The sequence below is a fragment of the Delphinus delphis genome, chromosome 7 (assembly GCF_949987515.2).
Source record: "Delphinus delphis chromosome 7, mDelDel1.2, whole genome shotgun sequence".
NCBI classification, from domain to species: Eukaryota; Metazoa; Chordata; class Mammalia; order Artiodactyla; family Delphinidae; genus Delphinus; species Delphinus delphis.
The window spans coordinates 98,122,957-98,148,577 of record NC_082689.1 but is presented as its reverse complement, the minus strand read 5'-3'; the positions used below and the strand labels follow the sequence as shown (position 1 = coordinate 98,148,577).

General features: G+C 39.5%; 1 protein-coding gene across 1 annotated transcript in view; it reads right to left on the bottom strand.

Annotated features, from left to right (window-relative positions):
- Nucleotides 1-25,621, bottom strand: part of NCKAP5 (NCK associated protein 5) — a 965,176-nt gene that overhangs the window by 287,036 nt on the left and 652,519 nt on the right. Inside the window, exon 7 of the mRNA XM_060016917.1 lies at nucleotides 7,444-7,593. Coding sequence (XP_059872900.1) covers nucleotides 7,444-7,593 — 150 coding nt within the window. The remainder of the gene's footprint in view (nucleotides 1-7,443; nucleotides 7,594-25,621) is intronic.

The following is a 25,621-nucleotide window of genomic DNA, read 5'->3' as shown; positions in this document are numbered from 1 at the left end:
AGCCCCATACAGGATAAATCCAAGGAGAAACACTCCGAGACACATATTAATCAAACTAACAAAGAGTAAACACAAAGAAAAAATATTAAAAGTGGCAAGGGAAAAGCAACAAATACCATACAAGGGAATCCCCATAAGGTTAACAGTTGATCTTTCAGCAGAAATTCTACAGGCCAGAAGGGAGTGCAAGATATATTTAAAGTAATGAAAGGGGAAATCCTACAACCAAGATTACTCTGCCCAGCAAGGATCTCATTCATATTCTATGGAGAAATTAAAACTTTTACAGACAAGCAAAAGTTAAGAGAATTCAGCACCACCATATCAGCTTTACAAGAAATGCTAAAGGAACTTCTCTAGGCAGGAAACACAAGAGAAGGAAAGGACTTACAAAAACAAATGCAAAACAATTAAGAAAATGGTAATAGGAACATACATATCAATAATTACCTTAAGTGTAAATGGATGAAGTGCCCCAACCAAAATACACAGACTGGCTGAATGGATACAAAACCAAGACCCATATATATGCTGCCTAAAAGAGACCCACTTCAGACCGAGTGACACATACAGACTGAAAGTGAGGGGATGGAAAAAGATATTCCATGCAAACGGAAATCAAAAGAAAGTTGGAGTAGCAATACTCAGACAAAATAGACTTAGAAATAAAGACTATGACAAGAGACAAGGATATATAATGATCAAGGGATCAATCCAAGAAGAAGATATAACAATAGTAAATATCTATGAACCCAACAGAGGAGCACCTCAATACATAAGGAAAAGCACCTCAATACATAAGGAAAATGCTAACAGCCATAAAAGGGGAAATCGACAGTAACACAATCATAGTAGGGGACTTTAACACTGTACTTTCACCAGTGGACAGATCATCCAAACAGAAAATAAATAAGGAAACACAAGCTTTAAATGACACATTAGACTAGATGGACTTAATTGATATCTATGGGACATTCCATCCAAAAACAACAGAATACACTTTCTTTTCAAGTGCACACGGAACATTCTCCAGGATAGATCATATCCTGGGTGAAAAATCAAGCCTTGGTAAATTTAAGAAAACTGAAATCGTATCAAGTATCTTTTCCAACCACAACACTATGAGACTAGATATCAGTTACAGGAAAAGAAAACTGTAAAAACTACAAACACATGGAAGCTAAACAATACGCTATTAAACAACCAAGAGATCACTGAAAAAATCAAAGAGGAAATCAAAAAATACCTAGAAACAAGTGACAATGAAAATACAATGACCCAAAACCTATAACCTATAGGATGTAGCAAAAGCACTCCTAAGAGGGAAGTTTATAGCAATACAATCCTACCTCAAGAAATAAGAAACATCTCAAATAAACAACCTAACCTTACACCTAATGCAATTAGAGAAAGAAGGACAAAAAGAAAAAAGCTCAAAGTTAGAAGAAGGAAAGAAATCATAAAGACGAGCTGAGAAACTAATGAAAAAGAAGTGAAGGAAAAAATAGCAAAGATCAATAAACTAAAAGCTGGTTCTTTGAGAAGATAAACAAAATTGACAAACCATTAGCCAGACTCATCAGGAAAAAAAGGGAGAAGACTCAAAATCAACAGAATTAGAAATGAAAAAGGAGAAGTAACAACTTACACCACAGAAATAGAAAGGATCACAAGAGACTACTACAAACAACTATATGCCAATAAAACGGAAAACCTGGAAGAACTGGACAAATTCTTAGAAAAGTACAACCTTCCAAGGCTGAACCAGGAAGAAATAGAAACAAGAAGAGATGAATCACAAGCACTGAAATTGAAACTGTGGTTAAAAATCTTCCAACAAACAAAAGCCCAGGGCCTGATGGCTTCACAGGCGAACTCTGTCAAATATTTAGAGAAGAGCTAACACCGATCCTTCTCAAACTCTTCCAAAATATAACAGAGGGAGGAACACTCCCAAAATCATTCTACAAGGCCACCATCACCTTGACATGAAAACCAGACAAAGATGTCACACAAAAAAGAAAACTATAGGCCAATATCACTGATGAACATAGATGCAAAAATCCTCAACAAATACTAGCAAAAGAATCCAAGAGTACATTAAAAGGATCATACACCATGATCAAGTGGGGTTTATCCCAAGAATGCAAGGATTCTTCAATATATGCAAATCAGTCAGTGTGATACACCACATTAAAAAACCGAAGGATAAAAACCATATGATAATCTCAATAGATGCAGAAAAAGCTTTTACCAAACTTCAATACCCATTTATGATAAAAACCCTCCAGAAAGTAGGCATAGAGGGAACTTACTAATCGTAATAAAAGCATGTATGACAAACCCACAGCCAACATCATTCTCATTGGTGAAAACCTGAAAGCATTTCCTCTAAGATCAGGAACAAGACAATGGTGCCCAGTCTCACCACTATTATTCAACATAATTTTGGAAGTTTTAGCCACAGCAATCAGAGAAGAAAAAGAAATTAAAGGAATCCAAATTGGAAAAGAAGAAGTAAAACTGTCACTGTTTGCAGATGACATGATACTACACATAGAAAATCCTAAAGATGCCACCAGAAAACTACTAGACCTAATCAATGAATTTGGTAAAATAGCAAGATACAAAAGTAATGCATAGAAATCTCTTGCATTCCTATACACTAACAATGGAAAATCGGAAAGAGAAATCAAGGAAACACTCCCATTTACCACTGCAACAAAATGAGTAAAATACCTAGGAATAAACCTACCTAAGGAGGCAAAAGACCTGTATGCAGAAAACTTTAAGAAAGTGATGAAAGAAATCAAAGACGATATAAACAGATGGAAAGATATACCATGTTCTTGGATTGGAAGAATCAACATTGTGAAAATGAATACTACCCAAAGCAATCTACAGATTCAATGCAATCCCTATCAAATTAGCAATGGCATTTTTCACAGAACTAAAACAAAAAATTTCCCAATTTGTATGGAAACACAAAAGACCCCGAATAGCCAAAGCAATCTTGAGAAAGAAAAACAGAGCTGGAGGAATCAGGCTCCCTGACTTCAGACTATACTACAAAACAACAGTAATCAAGACAGTATGGTAACGGCACAAAAACAGAAACACAGATGAATGGAACATGATAGAAAGCCCAGAGATAAAGCCATGCGCATAAGGTCACCTTATCTTTGACAAAGGAGGCAAGAATATACAATGGAGAAAAGACAGCCTCTTCAATAAGTGGAGTTGGGAAAACTGGACAGCTACATGTACAAGAATGAAATTAGAACACTTCCTAACACCATACACAAAAATAAACTCAAAGTGGATTAAACACCTAAATGTAAGGCCAGACACTATCAAACTCTTAGAGGATAACACAGGCAGAACACCCTATGACATAAATCACAGCAAGATCCTTTTTGACGCACCTTCTAGAGTAATGGAAATAAAATAAAAAATAAACAAATGGGACCTAATGAAACTTAAAAGCTTTTGCACAGCAAAGGAAACCGTAAAAAAGATGAAAAGACGACCCTTAGAAGAGAATATATTTGCAAATGAAGCAATTGACAGAGGATTAATCTCCAAAATATACAAGCAGCTCATGTAGCTCAATATCAAAAAACAAACCACCCCATCCAAAAATGGGCAGAAGACCTAAACAGACATTTCTCCAAAGAAGATATACAGATTGCCAGCAAACACATGAAAGAATGCTCAACATCACTAATCATTAGAGAAATGCAAATCAAAACTACTATGAGGTATCACCTCACACCGGTCAGAATGGTCATCATCAAATAATCTACAAACAATAAATGCCGGAGAGGGTGTGGAGAAAAGGGAACCCTCCTGCACTGTTGGTTGTAATGTAAATTGATACACCCACTATGGAGAATAGTATGGAGGTTCCTTAAAAAACGAAAAATAGAACAATCCCACTACTGGGCATATACCTTGAGAAAACCATAATTCAAACAGATGCATATACCACAATGTTCATTGAAGCACTATTTACAATTTTTAGGACATGGAAACAACATAAATGTACATCGACAGATGAATTGATAAAGAAGATGGTGCACATACATACAATGGAATAATACTCAGCCATAAAAGGAACGAAATTGAATTATTTGTAATGAGGTGGATGGACCTAGAGTCTGTCACACAGAGTGAAGTAAGTCAGAAAGAGAAAAACAAATACCACATGCTAACACATATATGGAATCTAAAACACGGTACTGATGAACCTAGTGGCAGGGCAGGAATAAAAATGCAGATGTAGAGAACGGACTTGAGCACACAGTGGAGGAAGGGTAAGCTGGGACAAAGTGAGAGAGTGGGATGGACATATATATACTACCAGATGTAAAACCGATAGGTAGTGGGAAGAAGCCGCATGACACAGGGATATGAGCTCCGTGCTTTGTGACCACCCAGAGGGGTGAGATAGGGAGTGTGGGAGGGAACCTCAAGAGGGAGGGGATATGGGGATATATGTATATGTATAGCTGATTCACTTTGTTGTACAACAGAAACTAACACAACATTGTAAAGCAATTATACTCCAATAAAGATATTAAAAAAATAAAATTTATTTTATTCATGTACAATTGATTTACAGTGTTGTGTTAATTTCTGTACGGCAAGGTGATTCAGTTACACATATATATATAAACATGCATTCTTTTTCATATTCTTTTCCATTATGGTTTATCACAGGATACTGAATACAGTTCTCTGTGCTATACAGTAGGACCTTGTTGTTTATCCATTCTATATATAATAGTTTGCAACTGCTAATCTCAAACTCCCAATCCATTCCTCCCTAGGCTGGTTTTGAATAACATAGTGATATTCATCAAGAACATAATATTAAAAGTAAATTTGTGTCGCTTCTTTTCCGCACCTTCTTGGGACCTGTTTGTGGAGCAGGAATTCAGGAAATCTGTTTTCCATCACCCTGACAACCATCCTTCTCTGCTCCTACCACACCAGGGGCCAAGGGATTAAGGTACACAAATATGGTTGTTTCAAAAATACACTGATGGAAAATAGTTTTGTTTTTCTAAAATCTTGCTGTATGACATTCAAAATTCAAAATAATTTTGAAGCATTATGGTTAATTCACCTGCAATCTTGCAAAAGAGCATTTTGTTAAAGTGCATAAATCTATGTAGGGGGTCTGTGACCAGCTGTGATTACGATCTGTCAAAAGCAGCCCTCTATCTTCTCACAGTAATTGCTAACTTATGCAAAGGATTCTATACAAACACGAACAGTAAATTTTAAAAAATCAAATAAAGTAAAATGAAATTCATATGAAAATCAGATGATGCATGAGTGTGTGTGTATGTGGGGTATGTCTATATGTGATAGATTTCTTTTTATTATCTGTTTAAGTAGACAATAGTGAGATTTGGGAGCAAAGAGAGTTCATTTACTATTGAGCAAAGAATTTTACAGAACAAGATATGACACTGTGACTAGAGGACATTACTTTAGAAAATAAAATATGTTTGTAAATTAAAATTGCGGGGCTTCATGGCATTTAGAGATATCATCTATTGCATCCAAATGATGCTGGAGGCAAGAGTTGTTGCCTGAAGTGTAAAGATCTCTGTGAAAGGAAAAAAAAATGGTGCTTCTCATTTACTCAGTGAGGGTTTAAGAAACATTTGCTGCCAAAGGTGTTTTTAAAATACTTATAGCTTGATTAAATAAAATGTCCTTCACAGAGTTGTCTCAGTGACAATTAGATGAACTAAAAGCAATGTGCACTGCAATCATCAACAAAACTAACAATTTAAGTTTACGGTTCTAGGGAAATGAATTGTAATAACAACTCCTTCCTACTATTAAATCCAGTTAATTCAACCTCAAGACAAAGCCATGAGTTCTCAAAACTCTCAGACAACCACCTCGGTTTCCCTTGAGAAGGCTTTCCCACTTTTCGTGGTGATTATATTAAAAATGATAAAAGTGTGAGAACCTTTGGGGAAACAGGGGTGATTACTGGCCCTTTGCTGAAAAGGAACCATCAGCGGTTCCCTAAATTGACCTCTCTTCTGCCCCATATGTGACATAACGCACTTAAGTCACTCCTGTGTAGAGCAGCTGAAGTTTTTCATTCATAGTTCTTATATTAACCATTGCATTCAGATAAATGGGGGGAAAATCATGTAAGGAAAGGCAGGAGCCTTGGAGTAGGAGGATAGAAAAGACCATATGCAGGCACTGTTGCACAAATATTAACTCACTTAACCCTCGATACTTCTCTGGAAGGAAAGTTACTATTATCATCCCCAGTTTTGCATTTGAGGAAACAGACACACAGAGAGCCTAATTAATTTGCCTAAGGTTTCAAAACTAGAAAAGAATGGAACTGAGATTCAAACCCAACTCCAAAGTGCATAATCTTACTTATTTTGCTTCACTATTGCTGAGGAGATTAAGTAAAAATGGCATGCACCTACAGACAAGGTGGTAGGTTAGGGTTAGGGTCAGGATTGCAGAAACCAACTGCAGAAAACAAGATCTCTCGAGGTCTTATTTCTTCACATTACTGCAGGAAGTTTCAGGATTCTATAGACACTAGGGAAGAACTACATTTTTAGATACTGGCTGACGGTCCCTTGTGCCTAGTTTAAGAAAAGGTGGGCTTACCATAGTCCTTGCTTAAAAATGATTACGTCCCAGTTCTATATGCAAACAGAACATTTATTGCAAGTAGGTAAGACAACTCATGGCAAAAGGCATCTTTGCTAGATCTTTCAGCATGTGAACTAATAACTGAAATGCCCTTTGAGGACTGCTATAAATATTCAGGAATTAACACTCTAAGTGATGTCAAATGCCACTAAGTAATAGACCACAGTTTTCAACTGTTTTGGAAGACTACAGCGGTTGAAAACCCTCCTTACAGCACCCCTTAGCTCAACTTCACCTCTATTTTTATATGTCTTACATGGTGTACTTCTGCACAAGCTTTTTTGTTCTTTGAAGAAATAGCTCTACTGCTTAAAATTATTTTTCTTACAATTGCCCTTACCTAGTATTCAATATTTTGTTTATCATTCACTTATTTGATCATTAGGCATTGGGAAACAAAGCGAAATATCACATAGCCCTTCCCTCAAGGAACTTGCAATTTTAGGGAAACTGATCCAGTTTGAGGGTCAAACTGGAAGTGAAATGAATTACTGATCTATGCACTTTTTTAAGGCAGTACAATCATAGTCACTAGGCCAAGACTCTTTCAGGGTCACAAATTTTAACCCTGTGCTCATCATTGACAAAGGCATCCCAATGGGAGCTACTAGATCCTATTAGTCTGGGAGAACTAAGAAAGGAAGATTTATATTTACTCAAAAGTGGGGCCAATACAAGAAGCAGAACACGGTTATTTTTCTGTAAACGTGTAAAAATTGTTCCATTTCTTACCTCTAGAGCCTTCAATCTTTCTAACAGCAATTTGGTCTTTTCTTTCCCCTCATCTGCACTGCTGCCTTCACTCCTTGAATCCTCATCTACCACCATGTGACGGTCTTCCAAAGCTTCCTTGTGTTTTCTCTCTTCCTCTGACAGTTTTTCCTGAAGCAAGAAAGAATTGTTGTTTTCAATAATCTCCACTGAAAAATAAGCAAGAGTTTAAGGTTGAGAAGTTTGGAACCTCCCTACTCTTTCTGCATTCTTTCCGGGGCTGAGGTAGAGAAGGTTTTGCTAAATAAATTCTGAGTGGGGCTTATATTAGTAAACACAGTAGATAATTTTAATGAATCTTGGTGGGACAAGTCATTGAGTCACCACCACTGAATGCACATGTCCTCTGCTCTGTTGGAGAAGTGACCGAGCCCATAAAAACGGTAGGTGGAGTCATGTGGTTAATCCATTTTTATATGCAGCATGAAATTCAGCTGTGCTCTAAACTGGGGAAAAATAAGTCAACCTTGATACCTTGACTTGTGAACAGCTTAGCTCCTATAATAAGATCATCAAAGTCACTGGACATGCAACCATTCAACTAAGGGAAAAGAAAATATCACAGAATATTGAAATGATAATGATTTCAGAATTCTAAGCTGAAACCATTTAGCTCCTTTGGCTCACTAATAACATGGCTCTTAAGGGCCCTACAGTCCCCTTTCTAACACTCCAGGATTTGTACTATAGCCTTGAGGCAGACGTAAAATGTTATCCTGTCTTCCCTCCCTGCTTGCTGGAGGTTCCTCACTCAACCTTGTCTCTGGCAGCTCTTTGGAAGTTGAGAAGTATTAATCTGAGCCTCACAATTGGCTCTTGTTTTCAAGGGAAAAAGAAATGTCAAGAGCCTATCACATAAAAATAAAATTTCATCCACTTTTGTACATACATCAAGATACCGTGCCACAGAATCAGGTGACATCATTCCATCACACTTTTGAATTCTAACCACAATGCTGCAGAAATCTTTGTATTAAAAACAGCTGGTTGGCAACCACGTGGGCTAAACTGGATTATCAACGGTGAGAGGCTTCTTTATATTTACCATTAAACTAAGATCATTTGCAGATACAGAAGCACGAAAAATACGATTCTTAACCTTTAAGCACTTAAAAAATCTACTGAGAAAAGAATAGTGTAAGTGGGAAAAAAAAACCAGGTTTTCAAACTGTGTTCACAAAAGTACTTTGGAAGTCCTGAAATTATTTAACTTGTTTTTTGAAAATAAGATATGAAGTAAAAACGTCAACGTATATGTACACATATATAAGTATACATGTGTATGTATAGATATATAAAACACTGGAGACTACATAGAAACTTGACCCATGTTAATCTGTACAGACAAACAGGTGTTAATCTGTTTCCTACAGATTTCAAGATAAGTTTCCATTTCTTTATAAGAATGTGCAACTGACTAGGCAGGTGATAGCTCTTTATGAAATCAGGCCTGGGCAAGTCCACATACAATGTACAGGTGTGTTCACTTCTGCAGCAGGTGTAAGTTCAGCCCAGATTCAGGCTCAGCAAGTTTAATGTGCAGATCCTCAGGCTGGGACAAATATCCAGGTTATGACTGTATTTTCACAGCTTTGATTCTTTAAGGTTTGTTCACTCAGCAGACTTTCATTTCCATGGTAAGAAACTTGAAATTGGCAGAGTTACCAACACAATTTTGAAATAAAGAGGTCCTTCTACTTCTCTTTCAAGATTTGGGATCACTGTAATTAAACACTAACTTGAGACTGTAAAGCAAGCTTTTAAAAAATATCACCTAGGGAGGGACCTTCAAGATGGCAGAGGAGTAAGACACGGAGATCACCTTCCTCCCCACAAATACATCAAAATACATCTGCAAGTGGAACAACTCCTACAGAACACCTACTGAACGCTGGCATAAGACCTCAGACCTCCCAAAAGGCAAGAAACTCCCAACGTACCTGGGTAGGGCAAAAGAAAAAAGAATAAACAGAGACAAAAGAATAGGGACGGGACCTGCACCAGTGGGAGGGAGCTGTGAAGGAGGAAAGGTTTCCACACACTAGGAAGCCCCTTCGCAGGCGGAGACTGTGGGTGGTGGGGAAGCTTCGGAGCCGGAGAGCGCAGCCACAGGGGTGCAGAGGGCAGAGCGGAGAGATTCCCGCACAGAGGATCGGTGACGACCGGCACTCACCAGCCCGAGAGGCTTGTCTGCTCACTGGCCAGGGCAGGCGGGGCTGAGGCTCGGGCTTCGGTCGGAACGCAGGGACAGTACTGGGGTTGGCTGCGTGAACACAGCCTGAAAGGGGCTAGTGAGGCACGGCTAGCCGGGAGGGAGTCCGGGAAAAAGTCTGGAGCTGCCAAAGAGGCAAAAGACCATTGTTTCGGGGTGTGTGAGGAGAGGGGATTCAGAGCACCGCCTAAATGAGCTCCAGAGACAGGCTCGAGTCGCAGCTATCAGCACGGACACCACAGACAGGCATGACACGCTAAGGCTGCTTCTGCAGCCACCAAGAAGCCTGTGTGCAAGCACAGGTCACTCTCCACACCTCCCCTCACTGTAGCCTGTGCAGCCCGCCACTGCCAGGGTCCCGTGATCCAGGAACAACTTCCCCGGGAGACCACACGGCACCTCAGGCTGGTGCAACATCACGCCGGCCTCTGCCGCCGCAGGCTCGCCCTGCAACCACACCCCTCTCTCCCAGCGGTCTGAGTGAGCCAGAACCCCCGAATCAGCGGCTCCTTTAACCCCCTCCTGTCTGGGCGAAGAACAGACGCCCTCAGGCGACCTACATGCAGAGCCGGGGCCAAATCCAATGCTGAATCCCAGGAGCTGTGTGAACAAAGAAGAGAAAGGGAAATCTCTCCCAGCAGCCTCAGGAGCAGCGGATTAAATCTCCACAATCAACTTGATGTACCTGCATCTTTGGAATACCTGAATAGACAACAAATCATCCCAAAATTGAGGTGGTGGACTTTAGGAGCAACTATAGACTTGGGGTTTGCTTTCTGCATCTAATTTGTTTCTGGTTTTATGTTTATCTTAGTTTAGTATTTAAAGCTTATTATCATTGGTAGATTTGTTTATTGATTTGGTTGCTCTATTCCTTTTTTAAAATATATATATTTTTCCTTTTTCTCTTTTCCTGAGTGTGTATGTGTATGCTTCTTTCTGTGATGCCGTCTGTATAGCTTTGCTTTTACAATTTGTCCTAGGCTTCTGTCTGTCCAGTTTTTTTTTGTTTGTTTGTTTTTGTATAGTTTTTAGTGCTTGTTATTATTGCTGGATTTGTTTTTAGGTCTGGCTGCTCTCTTCTTTCTTTTTCTTATTAACTTTTTAAATTTTTAAAAATATATTTTTAAATTTTTTATTTTAATAACTATTTTCTGTTCCTTCTTCCTCCCTCCCACCTTCCCTCCCTCCCTCCCTCCCTCCCTCTCTCTCTCTCTCCCTCTCTCTCTCTCTCTCTCTTTCTCTCTTTCTTTCTTTCTCCCTTTTCTTCTGAACCATGTGGCTGACAGGGTCGTGGTGTTCCGGCCGGGTGTCAGGCCTGTGCCTCTGAGGTGGGGGAACCGAGTTCAGGACATTGGTCCACCAGAGACCTCCCGGCTCTAAGTAATATCAAATGCCGAAAGCTCTCCCAGAGATCTCCATCTCAACGCTAAGACCCAGCTCCACTCAATGATCAGCAAGCTACAGTGCTAGACAGCCTAGCCAAACAACTAGCAAAACAGGAACACAACCCCACCCATTAGCAGAGAGGCTGCCTAAAATCATAATAAGGTCACAGACGCACCCAAACACAAAACCGGATGCAGTCCTGCCCACGAGAAAGACAAGATCCAGCCTCATCCACCAGAACACAGGCACTAGTCCCCCCAACCAGGAAACTTACACAACTCACTGAAACAACCTTAGCCACTGTGGGCAGACACCAAAAAACAACGGGAACTATGAACCTGCAGCCTGTGAAAAGGAGACCCCAAACACATTAAGTTAAGCAAAATGAGAAAATGGAGAAATACACAGCAGATTAAGGATCAAGGTAAAAACACACCAGACCAAACAAATGAAGAGGGAATTGGCAGTCTACCTAAAAAGAACTCAGAGTTATTTTAGTAAAGATGATTCAAAATCTTGGAGATAGAATGGAGAAAATTCAAGAAGCATTTAACAAGGACCTAGAAGAACTAAAGAGCAAACAAACAATGATGAACAACACAATAAATGAAATATAAAATTCTCTAGAAGGAATCAATAGCAGAATAACTGAGGCAGAAGAACGGATAAGTGACCTGGAAGATAAAATAATGGAAATAACTACGGCAGAGCAGAATAAAGAAAAAAGAATGAAAAGAATTGAGGACAGTCTCAGAGACCTCTGGGACAACATTAAATGCACCAACATTCAAATTACAGGGGTCGCAGAAGAAGAAGAAAAAAAGAAAGGGTCTGAGAAAATATTTGAAGAGATTATAGTTGAAAACTTCCCTAATATGGGAAAGGAAATAGTTAATCAAGTCCAAGAAGCACAGAGAGTCCCATACAGGATAAATCCAAGGAGAAACACGTCAAGATACATAGTAATCAAACTATCAAAAATTAAATACAAAGAAAAAAGATTAAAAGCAGCAAGGGAAAAACAACAAACAACATACAAGGGAATCCCCATAAACTTACCAGCTGATCTTTCAGCAGAAACTCTGCAAGCCAGAAGGGAGTAGCAGGACATATTTAAAGTGATGAAAGGGAAAAACCTACAACCAAGATTACTCTACCCAGCAAGGATCTCTTTCAGATTCGATGGAGAAATTAAAACCTTTACAGACAAGCAAAAGTTAAGAGAATTCAGCACCACCAAACCAGCTTTACAAGAAATGCTAAAGGAACTTCTCTAGGCAGGAAACAAAAGAGAAGGAAAAGCCCTACAATAACAAACCCAAAACAATTAAGAAAATGGTATCAGGAACATACATATTGATAAATACACCTTAAATGTAAATGGATTAAACGCTCCAACCAAAGACACAGACTGGTTGAATGGAAACAAAATCAAGACCTGTATATACGCTGTCTATAAGAGACCCACTTCAGACCAGGGACACATACAGCCTGAAAGTGAGGGGATGGAAAAAGATATTCCACGCAAATGGAAATCAAAAGAAAGCTGGAGTAGCAATTATCATATCAGACAAAATACACTTTAAAATAAAGAATGTTACAACAGACAAAGAAGGACACTACATACTGATCAAGATATCAATCCAAGAAGAAGATATAACAATTGTAAATATTTATGCACCCAAAATAGGAGCACCTCAATACACAGGGCAAATCCTAACAGCCATAAAAGGGGCAATTGACAGTAACACAATCAGAGTAGGGGATTTTAACACCCCAGTTTCACCAATGGACAGATCATCCAAAATGAAAATAAATAAGGAAACACGAGCTTTAAATGATACATTAAACAAGAGGGACTTAATTGATATTTATAGGACATTCCATCCAAAAACAACAGAATACACTTTCTTCTCAAGTGGTCATGGAATATTCTCCAGGATAAATTATATACTGGGTCACAAATCAAGCCTTGGTAAATTTAAGAAAACTGAAGTCATACCAAGTAACTTTTCCAACCACACACTATGAGACTAGATGTCAATTACAGGAAAGAATCTGTAAAAAAATAAAAACACATGGAAAATAAACAATACACTACTAAATAACCAAGGGATCACTGAAGAAATCAGAGGAAATCAAAAACTACCTAGAAACAAATGACAATGGAGACACACGACGACCCAAAACCTATGGGATGCAGCAAAAGCAGTTCTAAGTCAGAAGTTTACAGCAATACAATCCTACCTCAAGAAACAAGAAACATCTCAAACAACCTAAACTTACACCTAATGCAATTAGAGAAAGAAGAACAAAAACCCCCAAATTTAGCAGAAGGAAAGAAATCACAAAGATGAGATTAGAAATAAATGAAAAAGAAATGATAGGAAAGATCAATAAAACTAAAAGCTGGTTTTTTGAGAAGATAAACAAAATTGATAAACCATTAGCTAGACTCATCAAGCAAAAAGGGAGAAGACTCAAATCAACAGAATTAGAATGAAAAAGGAGGAGTAACAACTGACACTGCAGAAATACAAAGGATCATGAGAGACTATTACAAGCAATTATATGCCAATAAAATGGACAACCTGGAAGAAATGGACAAATTCTTAGAAAAACACAACCTTCCAAGACTGAACCAGGAAAAATACAAAATATAAACAGACCAATCACAAACACTGAAATTGAGACTGTGATTAAAAATCTTCCAACCAATAAAAGCCCAGGACCAGATGGTTTTACAGGTGAATTCTATCAAACATTTAGAGAAGAGCTTAACACCTATCCTTCTCAAATTCTTCCAGAATATAGCAGAGGGATGAACTGTCCCAAACACATTCTATGAGGCCACCATCACCCTAATAACAAAACCAGACAAAGATGTTACAAAGAAAGAAAACAACAGGCCAATATCACTGATGAACATAGATGCAAAACTACTCAACAAAATAACAGGAAACAGAATCCAATAGCACATTAAAATGATCATACACCATGATCAAGTGGGGTTTATCCCAGGAATGCAAGGATTCTTCAATATATGCAAATCAATCAATGTGATAAAACATATTAACAAACTGAAGGACAAAAACCATGTGATAATCTCAATAGATGCAGAAAAAGCTTTTGACAAAATTCAACACCCATTTATGATAAAAACCCTCCAGAAAGTAGGCATAGAGGGAACTTACTCAACATAATAAAGCCCATATATGACAAACCCACAGCCAACATCATTCTCAATGGTGACAAACTGAAACCATTTCTGCTAAGATCAGGAACAAGACAAGGTTGCCCACTCTCACCACTATTATTCAACAAGTTTTGGAAGATTTAGCTACAGCAATTAGAGAAGAAAAAGAAATAAAAGGAACCCAAAACAGAAAAGAAGTAAAGCTGTCCCTGTTTGCAGGTGACATGACACTATACATAGAGAATCCTAAAGAAGCTACCAGAAAACTACTAGAGCTAATCAATGAATTTGGTAAAGTAGCAGGATACAAAAGTAATGCACAGAAATCTCTTGCATTCCTATACACTAATGATGAAAAATCTGAAACAGAAATTAAGGAAACACTCCCATTTACCACTGCAACAAAAAGAATAAAATACCTAGTAATCAACCTACCTAAGGAGAGAAAAGACCTGTATGCAGAAAACTATGAGACACTGATGAAAGAAATTAAAGATGATACAAACAGATGGAAAGATATACCATGTATTTGGATTGGAAGAATCAACATTGTGAAAATAACTATACCTCCCAAAGCCATCTACAGATTCAATGCAATCCCTATCAAACTACCAATGGCATTTTTCACAGAACGAGAACAAAAAATTTCCAAAAAATCTGGATGGGACTTCCCTGGTGGCACAGTGGTTCAGAGTCCACCTGCTGATGCAGGGGACACGGGTTCGTGCCCCGGTCCAGGAAGATCCCACATGCCGCGGAGCAGCTAGGCCCGTGAGCCATGGCTGCTGAGCCTGTGCATCCGGAGCCTGTGCTCTGCAATGGGAGAGGCCACAACAGTGAGAGGCCTGTGTACCGCAAAAAAAAAAAAAAAAAAAAAAAACCTGTATGAAACACAAAAGACCCCGAATAGCCAAAGCAATCTTGAGAAAGAAAAACAGAGCTGGAGGAATCAGTCTCCCAGATGTCAGACTATGCTACAAAGCTATAGTAATCAAGACAGCATGGTGCTGGCACAAAAACAGAAATATAGATCAAGGGAACAGGATAGAAAGCCCAGAGATAATCCCTCGAACATACGGTCACCTTATCTTTGATAAAAGAGGCAAGAATATACAATGGAGAAAAGACAGCCTCTTCAATAAGTGGTGCTGGGAAACCTGGACAGCTACATGTAAAAGAATGAAATTAGAACACTCCCTACAACCATACACAAAAATAAACTCAAAGTGAATTAAAGACCTAAATGTAAGGCCAGACACTATCAAACTCTTAGAGGAAAACATAGGCAGAACACTCTATGACATACATCCCAGCAAGATCCTTTTTGACCCACCTCCTAGAGAAATGCAAATAAAACCAAAAATAAACAAATGGGACCTAATGAAACTTCAAAGCTTTTGCACAGCAAAGGAAACCATAAACAAGATGAAAAGATAACCCTCAGAATGGGAGAAAATATTTGCAAATGAAGCAACTGACAAAGGATTAATCTCCAAAATATACAAGCAGCTCATGCAGCTCAGTATCCAAAAAACAAACAACCCAATCCTAAATGGGCAGAAGACCTAAATAGACATTTCTCCAAAGAAGATATACAGATTTCCAGCAAACACATGAAAGAATGCTCAAAATCACTAATCATTAGAGAAATGCAAATTAAAACTACAATGAGGTATAACCTCCCACCAGTGCGAATGGCCATCATCAAAAAATCTACAAACAGTAAATTCTGGAGAGGGTGTGGAGAAAAGGGAACACTCTTGCACTGGTGGTGGGGATGTAAATTGATACAGCCACTATGGAGGTTCCTTAAAAAAGTAAAAACAGAACTACCACACGATCCAGCAATTCCACTACTGGGCATATACCTGGAGAAAAACATAATTCAAAAAGAGTCATGTATCACAATATTGACTGCAGCACTATTTACAATAGCCAGGATATGGAAGCAACCTAAGTGTCCATCAACAGATGACTGGATAAAGAAGATGTGGCACATATATACAACGGAATATTACTCAGCCACAAAAAGAAATGAAATTGAGTTATTTGTAGTGAGGTGTATGGATCTAGAGACTGTCACACAGAGTGAAGTAAGTCAGAAAGAGTAAAACAAATACCCTATGCTAACACATATATATGGAATCTAAAAAAAGAAAAAAAAAAAGTGGTTCTGAAGAACCTAGGAGCAGGACAGCAATAAAGACGCAGATGTAGAGAATGGACTGAGCATACAGGGAGGGGGAAGGGGGAAGGGGAAGCTGGGACGAAGTGAGAGAGTGGCATGGACATATATACACTACCAAATGTAAAATAGATAGCTAGTGGGAAGCAGCCGCATAGCACAGGGAGATCAGCTCGGTGCTTTGTGACCACCTAGAGGGGTGGGATTGGTGGGTTGGAGGGAGACGCAAAAGGGAGGAGATATGGGGATATATGTATACGTATAGCTGATTCACTTTGTTATAAAGCAGAAACTAACACACCATTGTAAAGCAATTATACTCCAATAAAGGTGTTAAAAAATATCATCTACCTCTATTTTTGTATATATATGTGTGTGTGTGTGTGTATATGTATATATATATATACACATATATATAGATCCTGAAATAATTAGGATCCTGTAGCTAATTAAATCAAACAAACAAAGAAAAGCCACTGGTGTCATCAACTGAAAGCCAAAAGCCTTTGGAATACAGCAACCGGATTCCAGATCTACCATTTATCAGCTTGGCAAATAATCTTGGGCAAACTACTTAATTTCAGTAACTCTTGGGTTCTTTGTCTCCTAAATCCGTAAGTGAGGCTAACAGCCACATATATAATATACTCACATCTGCAGTCAATTCTCATTATTCACAGTGTGTTCTATAAAGTTGTCATGAGCACTGGATTAACAAATACTGAATCATTGTTCCTAGGGGAAGTATAGGGTTAGGTTTCTGGAGGCCTCTGGTTGCAACAGTTTCGTCATTAATAATACGTAATCTTGTTTTATGAGTGTTTCTATTTAAAGACACCTTGTTTAATATATATTGTTGATTAATTAGCACTGAACTAACCGCCAACGGCACTATAACTCATGCTTGAACAAAGCTTATCTAACACCCATTTTCTCCACAAGGCACAGCACAGACCGCTTGCACTTAGGAACACTAGACAGCACTTCACACTATGCCTGGGGGCCACCTTCAACAATAAGACCGCTCACAAAAAGCATAAAACGTAAAAAAGTGTCACTAAATAGAGCACAAAAAGGACACATTTCCAGTAGAAATGAAGAGCTTAAAAAAGAAGGCGGGGCGTTGCTTTGGTTGACCTAAGCTGGGACCACAGGTGTCGGATGACTTAAAGTTTTCACTCCTCTGTGAATGTCCATGAATGACCATGAAAGCTCTGCAGGGCTTGATTTCGGGATTGCAAATCAATTTTAGGGAGTGACTTCACAAAGTCCGAAAGTAATGAGGATAGGCAGTACTTATGCACACATGCACATTCCACTGTCTAGGCACAGTGCCTGAATATTATTATATGAAGGAACTGGACGCAATTCAATATAGTATAGATTATATATGAGTGTGTAGGTTACATAAAATGGAAGGGTCACTTTACATAATTGAAGAAAGGGTGATCAGTGATGACTGGGAGGTGTAATTTCGTGGAAATGGAACATGACTTATGTTTTGGTGGAGTGATTCCACTTGAATGGTTAGAGAGGCATAGGATGGGATTTTTGGTCAAAGAGAAAACTGTAACAAAGGCCCCCGTGAGGAATACATTTTGTCCTTATTGGTTCATGAGGAAACCAGTTTGATTCTATTGCAAGAAACACTGAGATGTAGTTGGGTAATAGAATTGGAGAGTAAAAGAAAGCGTTCTTGGAAATGAGAAACATTCAGATATCATTCATTAATTCATTTATTTATCCTACAAATGTTTATCAGATGCAAACTATTGGCCATCCGATGGTCTAGGTGCTGGAGGTATGGCAAACAAGACAAAGTTCCTGTACTCTATGAATTTGTATTCTAATTGTGGGAAACATGACAAACTCCAAGTCAAATCAGTAAGTTATATAATTGTAACCAGTGGTATGTTTACGGACAGTATGAGATGTGACATTGGTGTAAGGCACGTCTGACGAGGTGGCCATTTAAGCTGAGACCACATCATGGGAATGGGAAGGAAGCAGCCATGCAATGGTCTGGGACAAAAACATTCCAAACAGAAGAAATAATAAAGCAAGCACTGAGTGGCAGTGCTAAGCCTGCCCTGCTGACCAGCTGAGGGAGAGTCCGTGTGAAGGAGCATATAGGGACTCTAAGAGTAAGAACAGCAAGAAATGAGATCAGAGAGAGAGCTGGACCGTAGGGGGGTCTTGCAAGGCATGGAAAGGGCTTTGGGTTCTATTTTAAGTAAAGAGGAATTGGAGGCTAAGTAGGGGAGCGATAGGTTGTGATTTACATTTTAGAAACAGCATCCTGACTGTTACAATGGAGAGTGGGCTGAGTAGGGAAGGAGCCAGGACACCAGCTGGGAGGGTTTTCTATCAGAAGGAATAAAAATTATGAATACTCTGAAAGTATGGAATAAGGACTTACCAAAAGCAGTTCTCATACTGGATAGTAGGTCAGGTGCACTTTTGCTCCTTGCTGGGCAAATCAATAGACCTTTTCAGTCCTCAGTTTCCCCCAGATGTAAAATGTCATGGTTGGACTAAATGTCCCTTGCAATATTAAGGTTCTAAGAATTCAATTACTCAAGACACAATTTTCAGGAAGGAAATGTTATCAATATGAAATGTTATCAAATGTTATCAACATGTTCAATGGTAACAGAAATGACAAGAGAACACAAAAAGGACCTCTACATTTTGTAAAAAGAAGGTTGTTAGTGGGGACTTGAGAGCTATTTGACTCAAGTGTGATGGTATGATACACAAATTGTCAGTGGTTATGCAAAAAGTGAAAAGAGAAAATAGAAGTAATTTTCTTAGATGCTTATTTGAAAGAGTGGCAGCGAAGGGAAGGAAATGTAAAGAACTACAGCCAAAGGGCACTGAGGAGACAAGTGGAAGCCTTGTTATCGAGATACAGACAACTGAGTTGTTTGAAGAACTAAAGAGAACAGGTAGCACCAGAGATGGCAGCGAAGGTGGTATGAAGGTAGGAAGGGGTCTCCCAAGCAGAGAAGGCAGAGGATGAAGGGCTTTGATGGAAAAGTCAAGGCTTTTTGAATGTGGTTCCCTGCAAAATATCACTTCACAGCTTAATTTCCCAGTTAGTATTGCTAAATCATTAGTCAGTGTCTAGCTTGGGTTCTTAAAGGACAAAGAGTTGAGTGCATGTAGTTCATTTGAGGAGTGCAGAAAACAGGAGTAAGGAATTGACTCAGAGAAGGGAGCCATTGAAGAGCACACTACTAAGCAACTGAAGTGAAGTCCACGGGAATCTCAGGGAAATGGGGCAGAACACAGGCCTCAGAATCATCCCACCCCAGGGGCTAAGGCGTTGGGACATTTATGCACCAACCTGTAAGAATCAATAATTGGGGGCAGCTCCTGGGGTGTCAGTTTCCAGCCTGCCACAGGCAGTGAGGGTTTTTAAAAATACTTCTCACATAAAAGTGCCCTTCATCACAGACACTGATAGCTAGAAATCGCGGGGGCACTCTCGATGGTTCTGAGGTATGCACAGAGTGCCACCAATGTCCTCTACAGGTGGAGCGGATGCTCGTGACTGCTCTGAAGGGACACTGCCCAGGAAAGAAAGCCATATCTGTACACTGCTCAGGCCAGTCATTGACCTGAAAGCACATTTCATTGTGTTCTAATTCTAAAATGCCCTAAAGCAAATCCAGTAAGTACTGCAGAGTTATCCATCTTACCCTTTTCTTTACTCTTGTCTCTTTATCATCACTTACCAATGAGAGTGTTAGAGTATAATGTAATATTGAGAAAGAGGACAAATGGAAAGGACACATTTTAAGTAAGTAGATGAGCAAAAGAGGAAAGTAAGTGGAAACAAAGAGGTAGAAGGGAAAGGGAGATTTGGAAGAGCTGGAAATATGGCTACACCCTACTGACGGATCACTACTGTGGATTTCAGAAAGGACACCTGTTGAATTTATATTATACTCAAAAAGCATGCCCATATATTTAAAAATTAAGCATACGTATTCTGTCTACACATAAATAACCCATTTCAATCAGAAATTTTAGTTCCTTTGCTAATGGATCACTGGTGATTTACCTAGTAAAAAGAGAGCAAGACAGAGCTCAGAAACATACGATTTTAAATAAAATATATTCTTCATATAAACCTCTAAGAGAGAAACAAGACAAACGAGCCAAGTCCACTCCTGACGATGCCAAATTGTGACAAGAATAAGTTGATTCCAGAGATGACCTGTTTTCATGTTTCAGTTCTTTATGGACTTTAATCAACAGTGAGTTCTATAAAAGTGAGGCCACCACACAAACAACTTTCACTCCCCACAACTTTCATATATGGTTGAGACCATAAGCTTGCTGCCCTCAACAAATACCAGCCGGTATGCAGGAAGCTAGAGATTAGAAGTTCAGTTAGTATCCAAGGGTTTAAATCAAACTTTGCCTTGTCGGTACATAAAGCAATCCTTGGAGCTATAAGTTTCTCTAGGTGGTTACCAGGGCAATGATTCACCTTTGGGGGAGCCTTCATCTTTTGTTCTCAAGTGGTCAGCACCATCAGGCCTATGTATAATAATACCGATCAACACAAAGCTCTGGGTTGCATCAGTTCAGCTCAGACAGATGACAGTCCAGGGGGTTCAGTTACTCCAAAGAGCAGGCAGAATAGCCCCTCACTGATGGACAGCTACTGTTCAGTCAAAAACATTATGCAGGAAAGTGATAAGACCCTTTCCCAAAATGTTTCTTATTCATCTTCTGGTCATCAGCTTCTCCCAGCCCAGCACAGTGGGATTCAGGGAAGGTTTCAAGAGGTCACCTTACTTCGTAACTAATTCATCAATGCACCCATCCAACAAATACGTACTGAGCAGCTCCTGAGTGCCAGGCACTGTGGAAGATGCCAGGGGTACAAAGGTGAATAAAAACACACGTGGAGCCTGTTCTTATAGAGCTTACAGTCTTGTGGAAGGAGACAGTAATCAATATGTCACCAGCAAATGTAAAACAGTTCTGTGATGTGTGTTGCGAAGAAGAGTTTCCAGGGGCTTCAAAAATCAATACTAGAGGGATACGAGAGAAGTCAGGAAAGCAAATGCCCGTGGTTACCACCATGAGGTCAACCAGGAAGTGACCTTGAGGTGGAAGGATGGGAGGGCAATTCAAAAAGAGTCTGAACAGCTGGGGAGGAAAGTATATGTATAGCTGGAGAGGAAAGTGAGGCTGGATGGGCTAATGTGGCCAGGCCACAAGTCAAGGAATACTGCCTTAACTCTAATGGCCATTGACTATTTTCGTGTGTGTGTGTGTCTGTGTGTGTGTGTAGGTGGGAGGGGGTTGACATGGTAGGATCTGTATTCCGAAAGAGCTCTCTGGTACAGTGTGGAGGGTGGAATGGAGGGAGGTTAACATAGAGGTGGGGAAAGTAAGATGCTACAGCAATAGTCTAAGTACGAGTTGACTCAACCATGATTAAAGCGACAATCTCACGAAACGAGACCTCATAGTTTGTAAATTATCTTGTGATTTTGATTCTTTAGTATGCAGTTACTCCAACAATGACAACTAATATTTTCTTAGGTCACTATTGTTCAGGGAGTGGGCCGACAGCCACTGGAAGCAGTTCATGGGGTAAGGGGAGGAAAGAAGTGTTGCTTGTTCAAAACGCAGATACCTTGGCCGACTCTGGCGTCAGTGAATCACAATACCTAGGAGTGGGGTCAGGCATCTGTAATTTTAGAGAGCACCCCAGGTAATTCTAATCTATGCCAAAGTTTAAGAGCCTCCAGACAAAGATCCTCCGATATAGAACACAAGTCATTTTTACTTCAGATAAACTTCTGAGGTTGCCCATTTGATTTAATTCTTGTAACTAGCATAGAATGTAGAATGAACATATAATTAATCATCTAAACTAATACCTACTGGAGAGTAAAGGCTGTTGTAGCTATGAATAGTATACTGGGACAGAAGGTGTAAGCTAGAGAAACTGGGCATATTCACCCATAAATTGCTAAATCCTTCTTCAGTAACAGATGTCAGATGTTGACCTACCATAGAAACTACTCTGTATTAGTGTGATGAGCAACCCTTGGGAAATTTCTATTTGAGTTCGGAGACTCCAGTGCCCACCATGTTATATTGGTTCCTTTTCACAGAAGCAGATGGCATTAATAGTGTGTAACTACTTTCAATGGCTTCCACAGTCACTGACAATAAGGTTCAAAGAGAGGTTCTATGTGTCCAGTATGGGAGGAAAACAACTTCCCTGCTTGGAAAGTCTTCCTAATTTAAAAATAATGCTTGCTTGCCCATTGTTTTTATAAACAATAGAGAGAAATCTGTCCACCAGTGTCCTAAATGAGGTAGAAAACTGACAGCTGGTTGTGACAATGAGCTCATAATTTCTATAATACAAAAAAGTAATAAAAGAAGTTTATTGCCTTCCCCACCCTTCTTTCAGTCCCACCACATGTGTGTGGTTGCCTGGTGCATACACTTGGCCTCAACATGGTGGCCCTGCCATCTTCAACCCCATCACTGGGGGAGTGACACTAGGTCTGAGCCCAGGACTGGGAGGATAATTAAAGAACACAAATTTGGGCAAAGGGAAAAGGCAGTGTGTGTCACATGTGGACATACTTTGGCCTTTCATTTGATAGGATACAAGGAGGGTCAGCCTCACATGTTTCTTGAGGTCCATCAAGTTCCATTTCACTGTGACCTATTCTTATCCAGGGTGGGAACAGAGACCCATTTTAGTTTTAGAACAAGTAGAAATAAGAAATCTACATTCCAGTCCTAGCTCTGCCACTAACCAGCTGTGTGATTTTAGTCAAGTCACATAACTTCTCTGTCCCTCAATTTCCTCATCTTTGAATAGAATGCACAGAAATAGTCTAACTCAAAGGTCCCTTCTAGCTTTAAATGTCTACAATTTTGATCATCTGTAAAGACTCAATTTAGAAGAATAAGTATTTAAACACTGCTGAAGTTTAGGAATGTAAATACAGAATGCCATTAAGGTTAGAGCTGCCTAGAAGATATCTTGTGCAATAAAATCTTTGTGCTTCTTTTCCAGAGAGTCTGTCTGTCTTCCTTGGGAAAAAAAAAAAAAAGAAAAAAACCTTTTTTTTTTCCTGTGTACTTCTCTTGGGCCCTCCGATAGATGCCACCTAATCTAACCTTTGCATTTAGCACATTTCATTCCCTGCCTGTAAGAAAGGAAAGGCCTGGTAAGCAACATTAGAATTGGAATTTAGTGAAAGACACTTGTAACACTCATAGGAAATCATGCCCAACATGAGTCCTGTCTGTGAAAAGAGCTTATGGGAGGAATAATTTTAAGTATCTTCTGGTTGCAAGGCTTTAAAAAAAATAAAATTCACTCATCTCTCTATTTTTATTATTTTGAATTCTGATGGCCAACACAAAGCCAGCATATAGGAACACTGCATGTCTGATAATAATAGTTATACTGTGTTCTAGCTCATTCATTCTTTTTCTGACAGAGACTGCCCTTATCTTTTAACACTGAAAAGGAAGGAAGGAAGGAAGGAAGGAAGGGAGGGAGGGAGGGAGGGAGGGAGGGAGGGTGGGACAGGGCAGGGGGAGGGGAAGAAAGGGGAAGAGAAGGGAAAGGAAGGGAAGGGACCCACCTCAAGTACATGTAGCTTTCTAACTTGAAGATGGCAAAATGAAACCACGGGAATATGAAGAGACAACCAACTATTCGACTTTGGAAAGCTAGTCAGTCAAAGAAGTTAGAACAACTTGTTTTTCATTCTGGATATCCAGCCGTGTGTTAAATCCACCTACTAATTCGTACTAAAAATGTAAAACTCTATAATTTGGGACTTGATCACATAAGGAAGAGACTTTGGTAGTGTTAGCCTGAAACGTTAAGCTCTTTCCAGAACACAAAAGACATGATAAATAGCATCTAATATTTGTGTAACACCTCAGCGTTAAACCAAACCACCTCATATACCCTTTAACACACTCACAGCCACGGGGACATAGGACAAATATTCTGGGCGCCCTTTACAGACAAGAAAACAGGCTCCAATAGGTTACGAGGCATCCTGTTAGCAGGTAGTGGCAGAGCCAGAATCTAATTACGGTGTAATTTCGAGTGTCATGCTCTTTCCGCGGACCCAGGTACTCCTCTTGGACTTTCCCATGCACCCATAGATTCAGCCTTACTGCTCATTCTACCTGAGAATCTGTGCTCTTTATCCAGCCATGAGCCATGCTGCTGACAGCATCTCTCCCCAGGTTCCCTGGCCATTTCTCCAGGGAGTGGACGATTTTATCAGAGATGTCAGATCTGGCCTCAGGTGACTATTAGCACAACAGGTTTAACAAACCACAGCCATTTCCGTAGTTAATGATGATTCGATTAGTTCAAAACATAAACACACACCTACTACAAGCTAAATGAAAATGTAGAGGCCCGCCGCCTGGCTGACAGCCGCCCCAGTGAGCCCTGGTGACTTCAGCTTCTGTGATTTATTTACTCATTTGTTGTCTGGTGGTGGGAAGGGTGCACAGAATATATTGTCACTTTAGACAGCGCTTCGGCAAATACCGTAACAACATTCCCAGGGACCGCTAGCAGCTTTTGTTCAGGACCACGCATCCTAAATTTTAAGGGGGGAAAACTAGCGTCAGATAAATCACAGGGTTTTAAAAGAACATCCCAATTTGTTCACGGTTTAGCGTTACTACTGTCAGGCAAAACATACAAAACTCTTCTTTTTCATCCCTGGATTTGACTTACAAAGTGAACTCGGAACACAGTAGAATCCCCAAGATTAAATGTGTATGATGGATAAGAGAACAAAGTGTTTTCTTTATGTCTCTAATATGAACCACGACCACTGGCGTATCAATTCACATCTACTCCACATTATTCACTCAAAACACTCCTCAGTATTGCCAACTATCTTCCATATTGAACAGCTCTGCTAAGGTACATTAATAAATTTTCAGATGATGCTTTTATTGCCTGTTCCATCTATCAGCAGCATTTATTTCCTTAAAAAAAAAGTTCAATTCCAAAGATACTTTAAAGGGAAACTCTACTGTGGAATAGGATGAACTATAATTTTCATTAAAGGCATGCTTCAGGTGGCCGGACATCTAAAAAAATTAGCAATAAAAATGA